The sequence below is a fragment of the Melospiza georgiana genome, chromosome 23, assembly GCF_028018845.1.
Source record: "Melospiza georgiana isolate bMelGeo1 chromosome 23, bMelGeo1.pri, whole genome shotgun sequence".
In the NCBI taxonomy this organism is placed as follows: domain Eukaryota; kingdom Metazoa; phylum Chordata; class Aves; order Passeriformes; family Passerellidae; genus Melospiza; species Melospiza georgiana.
In genome coordinates this window covers 5799934-5811076 of record NC_080452.1, presented here as the reverse complement: position 1 = coordinate 5811076, position 11143 = coordinate 5799934, and the positions used below count along the sequence as shown (strand labels likewise).

General features: G+C 56.6%; 1 protein-coding gene across 3 annotated transcripts in view; it reads right to left on the bottom strand.

The window, feature by feature from the left end:
• Positions 1 to 616: 616 nt before the first annotated feature.
• The window catches only part of AHCYL1 (adenosylhomocysteinase like 1), a 33148-nt gene continuing 22621 nt past the window's right edge, over positions 617 to 11143 (bottom strand). For 2 of the 3 annotated variants that reach the window (XM_058039830.1, XM_058039832.1), the window contains exons 10-17: positions 9258 to 9346; positions 8755 to 8825; positions 7450 to 7544; positions 6159 to 6257; positions 5610 to 5678; positions 3871 to 3949; positions 2957 to 3077; positions 617 to 2453 (exon numbers count right to left, since the gene is read on the bottom strand). In XM_058039830.1, the coding sequence (XP_057895813.1) occupies positions 2447 to 2453; positions 2957 to 3077; positions 3871 to 3949; positions 5610 to 5678; positions 6159 to 6257; positions 7450 to 7544; positions 8755 to 8825; positions 9258 to 9346 (630 nt within the window). In that variant the 3' untranslated portion in view covers positions 617 to 2446. Of the gene's footprint in view, positions 2454 to 2952; positions 3078 to 3870; positions 3950 to 5609; positions 5679 to 6158; positions 6258 to 7449; positions 7545 to 8754; positions 8826 to 9257; positions 9347 to 11143 lie in introns of those variants that run through there. The other variant, XM_058039831.1, reaches the window with a different exon arrangement.

Here is an 11143-nt window from a genome sequence, read left to right as displayed (position 1 = left end):
ACGGACGGCGCGACACACGGCCGGGCGGCCGGCCCCGCCCCCGCGCGGCCATCTTGGGTGCGGCGCGGCCCTGGGCGCGGCCATGCTGGGTGCGGCACTTCCGCCTCGCCCCACGGTGGGCCCGGGCCTGGGGCCGCCATGTTGGGAGTGGCGGAACAGGCAGGTCGCAAACTGAGGGGCCTGGAACAAAGGAACGCTCCAGTGAAGGGGCTGAGGGGCTCAGATCCCAAATTGAGGGGCCTGGAACAAAGGAACGCTCCAGTGAAGGGGCTGAGGGGCTCAGACCCTAAACTGAGGAGCCTGGAACAAAGGAACGCTCCAGTGAAGGGGCTGGGGGGCTCAGATCCCAAATTGAGGGGCCTGGAACAAAGGAACGCTCCAGTGAAGAGGCTGGGGGGGCTCAGACCACAAACTGAGGGGCCTCAGAGGGGAGTCAGACCCTGACAGGGTTTAGACCCCAAACTAAGGTGCCACATTGGGCTTTAAAGAGAATGAGACCCCAAAATCCAGAATTTGTGGCAACGCTCAGAAAATTCTGGCAGGACCCAATCCCAACCCCAAGCTGACCAAAGGGAGATTCCAGCCCTGCCCTTGAGACCAAACAAACCACAAGCACTTCATTTTTCCTAATAGTTTAATTAGACTTTAATGATTTATTGCTCATCTGCAAGGATTAATATTGCATTCATTAAAAATCATTCCTATACAAAATAAACCTCTCGCTCCCGGCCCCGCCGCTGCCGCCGCCGTCGCCCCCGGGCTCCCCCAGCATGGCTTATACAGACACAGAGCCCTTGGCCGAGATTCCACCCGGGACGGGTGGGAACGGGGACCCCCGGGCGTGGGGGGCTCACAGGGAAGGGGGGATGTCCCCATCCTTCCCACAAACGCCCATCCCAGCTCGCAAAGCTGTCCCCAGGGAGGTCTGGGGGATGGTGGAAGGGACCCAGAGGATCCCTGGGATCTGTTGGGGAGCGAGGCAGGTGATCCCCAAAATCTATCCAGGAGGAGACCAGGCAGGGTGGGAGAGAGGAACAGTCAGAGGATGTAGAAGGGGATGATCTCAGCACCTCTCCCATCCCCTGGCGCCCCAAGGAGTTCTGCACACCCCAAAACCTGCAAATTCCCTGGGAAGGAGCCGTCCAGGTGGATCCCTGCAAAGGGGGGAAGGAGCAGCTCCACCATCCAGGAGGTGCCAGCAGCTCCTGCCCTCCCCTGAGTGGGGAAAGGAACAGGAGCCAGGAACAGGAACCTCAGTGGGTTGGAAGGAGCTGCCCACACCCCAGCAGAAGCTGGGAAAGGGAAATGTCAGCAGGGAGGGCATGGAGGAGGTGATGGGAGCATCCAGGACACACCAGGAGAAAGTGAGGATAACAGTGACAGGGAGCAGAGGGGCTGGGCTATGGGGAAGGCTCATCTCTGCATCCAGCTCAAAAAAAAAAAATAGTGAAACAGCCCCAAAACCCACCCCAGACACCCTCAACACCACCCAGCACTTCCCAGTGGGAGATGGGAAGGCGGCCACGTCCCCAATGCTTCCTTTTTAAAACATCTAATAACAATCTCCACCCTCTAAAACATCTCTGTAAGGATCAAAAAGGAAAAGAGGAAGAAAAAAAAAAAAACAAATAAACAAACGGAAAAAAATGTTTAAAACTCAATTAAGGTGCAGCTTGGCTAAAAAAAAAAAAAAAAAAAAAAAAAACCAACAAAAAAAAAACCTAAGAGAGATGAGGATAATGCTGGGAAAGCGACCCCCATCCAGATTCAGATTAGCACCCTGAAACACTGAACTCCCCTGGACCCAGGTGGCCACCAAACCCAGGCCAGTGGCCACCAAACCTGGGCCACCTCAGCACAGGGACCTGGGCTTGGGCACAGTCACCCCCTTTGCCAGGTGTCCTGCAGGCCACTCTGCTCCCAGGGAACACCTGGAGCAGGGATCTAGCAGCTAAAACTGGGCTCTTTAAGGCAATTTAGAAGTTGCAGATAATCCACACAAAGAAATAGAAGATAAGGTAGAAGAGCATCTCCGGATCCACAGGGAGCCCGGCTGAGACCGACGTGGGCTGGAAAGGTGGGAAAAAATACAAAATAAAAGCCAAAAGAAACCATTGCTGCAGGAATGAAGTGCCCTTGGCCTTGCAGAAAAGGGAAAGCCCCTCCTGGAGCCAGGGCTGGGAATCAGCAGCTTCAGCCACATGAAAGCAAGAAGCAAATCCCAGGTTGTCTGGCAAGATCAGACAGGGATGCGATCATGGAAAAAGGGGAGAAAAGAAAACCTGACCTTAAAATCACAGATAAAATGTAAAAACAGGTTCTGGTGGTGGTTAACCAAAAAAAAAAAAAAAAAAAAAAAAAGGTAAACCAAAATAAAAATGATTTTTTAAAAATAATCTCTCAAATGTTGCCTTGTGTGGTCTGGTCCTTCATGGAAATGGTCCCGTCAGTATCTAGGAGAGAAGGAAGGGACAGTGAGGGACATGGGGGTGCTGCTGTGCCAGGGCAAGGGCATCCCCCAGGCATGGGAGGGATTCCAGACTGGTTTGGGCTGGCAGGGACCTTAAAGCTCATCTCATTCCATGGACAGAGAGACCTTCCACTGTTCCAGTTTGCTCCCAGCCCTGTCCAGCCTGGCCTTGGACACTTCCAGGGATCCAGGGGCAGCCACAGCTGCTCTGGGCACGCTGTGCCAGGGCCTGCCCACCCTCACAGCCAAGAATCCCTTCCCAACATCCCATCCAACCCTGCCCTCTTCAGGCACTGGAAGGGACTCTAAGCTCTCTTGGGAGCCTTCCAGCCCTCCCAGAGGGGCTCCAACCTTCAAAGCATCTCCGTGGCCTGCCCTGGACCCGCTCCAGCAGCTCCACATCCTTCTGCTGTTGGTGACCACAGAGCTGGAGGCAGAACTCCAAACCAATGGGGAGCTGGGAGCTCCTGCCCCAGCAGCTCTCACCTGTAGTAGTTGGGTTTGAAAGGCCCATTTTTGTTGAGTCCCAGGTATTTGGCCTGATCGTCCGTCAGCTCCGTCAGGTGGGCGTCGAACGAGGGCAGGTGCAAACTGGCCACATACTCATCTGGGAATGGGACAGGGAACAGGGGATCAGGGGTTCACACCCCACCACAACATGGGCAGTGATGACTGAAGGGTCTGGCTGGGCAGCACCCCAGATTCACCATCACCCAAAGCCTGGGCTGGATGTGCCCCTAAAGGCACAAGGAGGGCAAACTGGCCACAAACTCAAACTCATCTGGGAATGGGACAGGGAACATGGGATCAGGGGGTCCACATGCCACCACAACATGGACAGTGATGACTGGAAGGTCTGGCTGGGCAGCACCCTGGATTTACCATCACCTAAAGCAGGGATGAGTGCAAGCCTGGGCTGGATGTGCCCCTAAAGGCACAAGGAGGGCAAACTGGCCACAAACTCAAACTCATCTGGGAATGGGACAGGGAACACGGGATCAGGGGTCCACACCCCACCACAGCATGGGCAGTGATGACTGGAAGGTCTGGCTGGGCAGTCATCACTGCCCATGTTGTGGTGGGGTGTGGACCCCCTGATCCTGTGTTCCCTGTCCTATCACCCAAAGCAGAGCTGAGCCCAAGCCTGGGCTGGATGTGTCCCTAAAGTCACAAGGAGGGATGGAAAATCCCAGAGAAGGGAGGCTGCAGGATGTGGGATGCCTCCCACGCTGCAGAACACTAACAAAGATAAAGCAAATAACCCCCACGGATTTTAAGGTCATTGCCTCTGGCTTTCCTGAACTTGCTGTCCCTCTGGAAGCATTTCCCAGCCCAGGTTTGAGCTCTTCTGACACTGCTGGCACATGGATTCCCCAGGGAAAGTCAGTTCCTTCACTCACCCATCTTCTTTGGCAGCAGGTAAACGTCCTGCTTGTACCGGCCCTCGGGGGCGTTGTAGAGCTCAATCAGAGCCAGAGCCTGTGGAGAGCACAGGGACAAGCTGGGAACAGTCAGGAATGGCCACCAGCTTGGGCAGCACAAAGCTCACAAAGGCAGAGAAGGATCTGGGAGCTTGAGGGACTGTGAAACCATTTCTAAGATGCCTTGAGAGAAAGGCTCCCACCCTGGGTACATCCCTGGCTGGGTCTGCACAATCCCACTGGAGGGATCAGAGAGCAGGGATGAGATGCCACCCAGCCTGTTTGCAGCATCTGGGCTCAACACCCCAGGAAAAACATGAGGATGGTTCAGGGTTAGCAGCTCTTCTCTTAAACCACCCAGCTCCTGCAGCACATGGGAATGGAGGGGCTGCTCCTCAGAAACTGGCAGCATTCAAAAACCAGGACAGAATCCTTCAGGACAGATGAAACTGCATCCCCTGAGTGCTGGCTTCCACTGTTGGGAACCAAGTCCAAAACACAGGCCTGTTCCCTGTCCCCTTGGGGTGACAGGAGTGAGGATAAGGGAATTCCCCACTGTCAGCATGGCTGTCCTTCCCCATGATTGCCAGTGCCACCAGATCTTTCATATTCCCAGTGCCACCAGACCCTCCATGCTCCCAGTCCCATTAATCCCCTCAGTGTTCCCAGTCCCATCAATCCCTCAATGTTCCCAGTCCCATCATCCCCTCAGTGTTCCCAGCCCCATTAATCCCCTCAGTGTTTCCAGTCCCATTAATCCCCTCAGTGTTCCCAGTCCCATCATTCCCTCAGTGCTCCCAGTCCCATCATTCCCTCAGTGTTCCCAGTCCCATCAATCCCTCAATGTTCCCAGTCCCATCATTCCCTCAGTGCTCCCAGTCCCATCATTCCCTCAGTGTTCCCAGTCCCATCATTCCCCTCAATGTTCCCAGTCCCATCATTCCCTCAGTGCTCCCAGTCCCATCATTCCCTCAGTGTTCCCAGTCCCATTAATCCCCTCAGTGTTCCCAGTTCCATTATTCCCCTCAGTGTTCCCAGTCCCATCATTCCCTCAGTGTTCCCAGTCCCATCATTCCCCTCAATGTTCCCAGTCCCATCATTCCCCTCAGTGTTCCCAGTCCCATCATTCCCTCAGTGTTCCCAGTCCCATCAATCCCCTCAATGTTCCCAGTCCCATTAATCCCCTCAGTGTTCCCAGTCCCATCAATCCCCTCAGTGTTCCCAGTCCCATCATTCCCTCAGTGTTTCCAGTCCCATCAATCCCCTCAGTGTTCCCAGTCCCATCATTCCCTCAGTGTCCCCAGTGCCACCAGCCCCCTCCATGTTCCCACCCCAAACAAAGCCTTGCTTTAAGGTAAGCTCAAACCTGTGCTAGGTGGGCTTAAACACATGCTGGGGAAGCTTAAATCAGTGATAGAGGGGCTTAAACCTGTGCTGGGGAAGGTTAAACCCATGCTAGGGGGTCTCAAACCTATCCAGGGGAAGGTTAAACCTGAATTCCAGCCCAGCAGGATCTGTGCCATGAAACCACTCATTTAAAAGCTCTCCCAAAACTCGCTGTACCCAAAACACTGGGTCTGTGCCAGCAATAACTCCAGCCCAGAAAAAATGGTATTTCTGGCAGTGGTGCCACCTCAAGGACCAATCCCAGCATGTTCCCAGCTCCTTCCAAACCATCCCCACCCCGAGGCTTGTGCAGGGCCCCACCCATTACAGACCTGCGTGGTGGCTGTGATGGAGAGAACGAAGGTGGGAACTGTGGAGCAGCTGAGGTTGAGCAGGCGGCCCTGGGAGAAAGCAGGAGTCAGCACAGAGCTGGACATGCTCCCAAATCCAAACCAAACTGGGTTCCCAGATGGGATTCACCCCCATCCCCTCCCTGCACACGGAACTAGGGGCACAGAGAACCAGAGCATTTAAATTCTGCTCCAGTTTCCACCTTAACCCTTCATTTCAAGGCAGGGGAATGTCATGGTCCTTAGAAAAGCCAGAACAGCTCCTGTGGGAAGAGGAGCCACCCAGCACCTGGGAAATCCTGCACAGATGGGGTTTGCCTGAGTGGGATGAACCCCATCTCAGAAGAACAGAGTCACACGGCACCTCAGTGGCTGCATGTGGGATATGACACACCCGCCCTCAAGAAAGGAAAACAAAAAATAAATTAAATAAAAAAACCCTTTTTTGAGCCCTGAGGCTTCTCTCAGCACCTTTCCACCTGGCTAACTCAGACAGAGGCCCAAAGCAGCATGGCCCAGCTCCCCACACACCTCGGCCAGCAGCACCACGCGCTTCCCGTCGGGCCAGATGACGTGATCCACCTGGGAGCGCACCCGCTCCCACGTCAGCTCGGGCATCCGCAGGCTGGTCTGCAACGGAGGGCACAGCCTGGGTCAGGGCAGGGGGGCACAGAGGGGAGGCACAGCCTGGGTCAGGGCAGGGGCTGGCAGGAGGGCACAGAGGGGAGGCACAGGCTGGGTCAGGGCAGGGGCTGGCAGGGGGGCACAGAGGGGAGGCACAGCCTGGGTCAGGGCAGGGGGGCACAGCCAGGGGAGAGGCACAGCCTGGGTCAGGGCAGGGGGGCACCAAGGGGAGGCACAGGCTGGGTCAGGGCAGGGGGGCACCAAGGGGAGGCACAGGCTGGGTCAGGGCAGGGGGGCACCGAGGGGAGGCACAGCCTGGGTCAGGGCAGGGGGGCACAGAGGGGAGGCACAGCCTGGGTCAGGGCAGGGGTCACAGCCAGGGGAGAGGCACAGCCTGGGTCAGGGCAGGGGCTGGCAGGTGGGCACAGCCAGGGGAGAGGCACAGGCTGGGTCAGGGCAGGAGCCAGCAGGTGGGCACAGCCAGGTGTGCCAGTAGGAGGGCACAGCCAGAGGAGAAGCACAGGCTAGGTCACGGCAGGAGCTGGCAGGTGGGCACAGCCAGAGGAGCTGGCAGACAGGCAGGCACAGCCAGAGGTGCTAGCAGGCAGGTGGGCACAGCCAGAAGTGTTGGCAGGCAGACACAGCCAGGGGTGCTGAGCTGGCAGGAGGGCATAGCCAGAGGAGCCAGCAGACAGAAGGGCATAGCCAGGGGTGCCAGCAGGCAGGCACAGCCAGAGGGGCTGGCAGGAGGGCACAGCCAGAGAAGCTGGCAGGTGGGCACAGCCAGGAGTGGCAGCAGGCAGGCAGGCACAGCCAGGGGTGGCACCACTCACAGCCCCAGGGGTGGCAGCAGAGGGGCACAGCCAGGGGTGCCAGCACTCACAGCCCCAGGGTGCCAGCACTCACAGCCCCAGGGTGGCAGCAGAGGGGCACAGCCAGGGGTGGCAGCACTCACAGCCCCAGGGGTGGCAGCACTCACAGCCCCAGGGGTGGCAGCAGAGGGGCACTGCCAGGGGTGGCAGCACTCACAGCCCCAGGGTGCCAGCACTCACAGCCCCAGGGGTGGCAGCACTCACAGCCCTAGGGGTGCCAGCACTCACAGCCCCAGGGTGGCAGCAGAGGGGCACTGCGAGGGGTGGCAGCACTCACAGCCCCAGGGTGCCAGCAGAGGGGCACTGCCAGGGGTGGCAGCACTCACCACGTCAATCTCGGTGTTGGAGTGGCCCATGTTGCACACGATGCAGCTGTTCTTCATCCGGTCCAGGTGCTCCCTGGTCACCACGTTCTTGTTCCCTGCAGGCACAGAGGGCACAGCTGACCCCACGGCAGTGGCAACACAAACCCTCTGGTTTCTCCTTTCCTGAACTCGAGTCAGAGAAGCTCAGCTTGGGGCAACATCAGAGGAGCTCCCCTGGGGCTGAACCCTTCTGGCTGTGACAGAGAACATGTGGGACAAGAGCTGTCATGGGATACCCTCAGCTGGAAGGGATCCACAAGGGCCATTGTTGTGGTGTGCTGTAAAGTCCCATTTTGGCCTTCCAGGTCATTCCCCCAGGTGTGCCTGTACCTCTCTCCCTTCCCCCTTGCCCCCATGCTGAGTGAGTCCTGTCAATCAGGCTGAACATTCCAGCAAGGCGTCGTGTGGTTGGTCAAGTTCAAAGGATGCCCCTATGCCCAGGGGTCATTGGCCTGTCTGGGTGTCATCTTCCCCTGAGACCCTGCCCCTCTCACCTGCTTGGTGGCTCACCTGTACCTCCCCTCCCCCTGTCCCTGAGCTTAAAAAGGTGATCAGACCATGTGGCCGTGTTCTGTTGGAGCAGTTGCTCACGTTCAGACCTCTGTAACCATGGAATAAACCTCTGGACATTAAACCCTCCAGCAGAATCCTCTCCTTTTTCTCTTCACCATCGCCTGAAGCTATTCCTCCTGAGGTAAAACGGGGTTCCTAACAAGCCTGGACTTGTTCAGTGCCCAGCTGCAACCACCAGCAAGCCAAGGTATCTCTGGGGTGACACACTGCAGTTGCTGCCTTTGGCCCAGCAGCGAGGGTCAGACTGGCCCAGGCACAATCTAACTGGGAATATTGGGAGCTTTTTTCCAATAGGCCATCAAGTCCAACTCCTGGACCCTGCACAGGACACTGCCAACAACCCCACCCTGTGCCTGAGAGCATTGCCCAAACACCCCTTAAGCTCTGGCAGAACTGAGACCGTGACAATTCCCTGGGGAGCCTGGGCAGTGCCCAAATCTTTGATCTCTGCTCCCATGAATTAACCAGGCTCCAGGAGATCCCAAAATACCCTGAGAACATGTGGCCAAGATGTCCCTCCGCTCTGGGCCAGGACTGTGGTCATACAGCAAATCAGGGTGAAAAGCTCCTGGCAGAGCTCAGTTGTTGTGGACAATCAGGAGCACAGAGCAGTGAAATGTCCTCCATCCCCAGCTCCCTTGAGACCCCAGGGAATGGTGCTCCTCAGCCTGCTCCAGCCTGGGCTGTCCCTACCTGTGCAGGTGATGACGACATCCACCTGACGGATTACTTCACTCAGCTTCACCACCCGAAATCCATCCATGCTGGCAAAAAAAGGGGACCACAATGAGGAGGAGAAGCTTGTTCCTTCTCTGCCCCAGGCCATGAGGGATCTCAGCAGCTCCAAACTGCTCTGGCAGCAGCCCAGACTCTCCTCTACCCCTCCAGGGACACCAGTGCCACAAGGGAGAGCTGTGCAACAGTTGGGGTGTCCATCCCACTCTTGGAAATGTTGGATGAGCCAGGAATGTGTGGCATAGAGGCCTGAGCAGCCTCCCCAAACCAGCCAGTGAACACCTACCCAGTATCCCATCCCTGAAAGCTGCCCAAGCCCTTTCCTATCACACCCCAACAAGGTGCATGCTCTCCAAAATGCACCACAGATCCCTGGCTTCACTCCAGCCTCTGGCAGGGTTTGGAATAGCAGAGAGAGAGAGAGAGAGAGAGAGACTCCTGAGCAGATGGGAGCACCTTACCAGGCCTGGAGAGCGCAGATGGGGTCGATCTCGGTGACGTACACGATGGCTCCCAGGGCTTTCAGGGCAGCACAGCATCCCTTGCCAACCTGCCAAGGCAGAAGGAGCAGTGAGGCAGGACACAGACACACCAGTGCCACAGTCCCTGCCCTAAGCAGGCTGGAAGATCCTCATCTTACCCACTTGCCCAATGCCAGGAGCAGCTCAGGATGTACCTGGTGAGTGGCACAACTGCCACAAGCCCAGTTCCCCCTCCGAGGCCAGCAGCCTCCCACTGCCAGAGGGCAGGATTAGACAGGATATTGGGAAGGAATTCTCCCCTGTGGGAGTGGTGAGGCCCTGGTACAGGTTGTCCAGAGAAGCTGTGGCTGCCCCAGCTGGAAATACCCATGACAGGAGCTTTCCCAACCCAACTCTCACAGCTTGTGCAGCCCCAGCATTGCAGGAGCCTTTCTCCAAGCAGCCTAGAGGAGCACACACTGCCCCTTGCCTTCAAGCTGCAGGATTTCAGAGCCATCCTGCACTCCTCAGGGGGCACATCCTCCATCCCATGCTGCCCATATCAGCATAGGGGACACAGGGTTCCTGCAACAGCATCTTGGACTTGCTCCCTCTCCTCAGTGGAAAATAAAAACAGAGCCCAGCTCTCCACATCACCAACCCACAGCAACACCTGGCTCTGCTGCACAGATTCTACTCAGCCCCATTTTGTGGACCAAAAACATTTCCAGAGCAATCCTCACTTATCACCCAGCTCAGACCTCAGGTCTACTGAACACAGCTGGACTCAACTCACACCCAAAGGGGAAACCATTCATGGTGAACAGGCTGGGGGAGCTAAGGGTGCTCAGCCTGCAGGACAGCAGGCTGCAGCAAAACCTTAAGAGCCCCTTCCAGTATCTAAAGGGGCTTCTGGAGAGCTGAAGAGGGACTTTGGACAAAGGACAGAGTGACAGGGCAAGGAGGAATGGCTTCCCACTGCCAGAGGGCAAGGTTAGATGGGATAGTGGGAAGGAATTCTTCCCTGTGAGGGTGGTGAGGCACTGGATGGAACACTTCAGAAAAGCTGTGGCTCCTCATCCCTGAAGATTTCAAGGTTGAGTGGGGCTTGGAGCAACTTGGTCTAGTGGAAAGTGTCCCTGTCCATGGCAGGGGGTGGAACTGGATGAGTTTGAAGTTCCCTTCCAACCCAAATATGGGTTGAAGTCTGGGATTCTCTGACTCTCCTGTTGTGAAGAAGAGTCAGAGAATCTGACTGAAGTCCAGTGAAGCTTAGGACAGACCCTGGAGACAGCAACACCCAGCACAACTCCTGCCTGGAGAACCAGGCACCAGCCCAGAGCACTCACTGAGAGCCAGCACAGTCTCTTGGTCAAGCAAAGCTGTACTCCACTGGTGCCTAAATGAATTAGGGAGCAAATTCCTGCTGGGAAGAGCCTTTGCAGCTCCTGCCAGTCCCTGCACAGTGCTGGAAGATAAACACCCACACAATGTGCACAGATGGAGGGAAGGTGGCAGCTCCCAGCTCCAGCTCTTCCAGGGTAGAATCAGTTGCAAGTTCATGATACAATTTCCCTCTGCCAGAGTATTATTCCCAGGGAGAAGCTGCCTGCCCTGCTCAGTGACAGCCAGGCTGGATGCTGAACCTGGGCCAGGGACAGCAGATGGGAGCACCCGTGGGTAGTTATAACCCAGGCCAGTGTTCCCAGCAACTGTCAGCTGTGCAGCCCAGTTCATCTGCAGCAAACTGGGAAATCTGATCCCTGATCTCCATCCTCCCAGCAACATTTCCCTGGTTATTGCTCCCCAGGTTGGATCTACTCCTCATAGCAAGGGCAAGTGGCCTTTGCACAGGGAATTGCAGGATGCTGAGCTTGGGGGAGGCC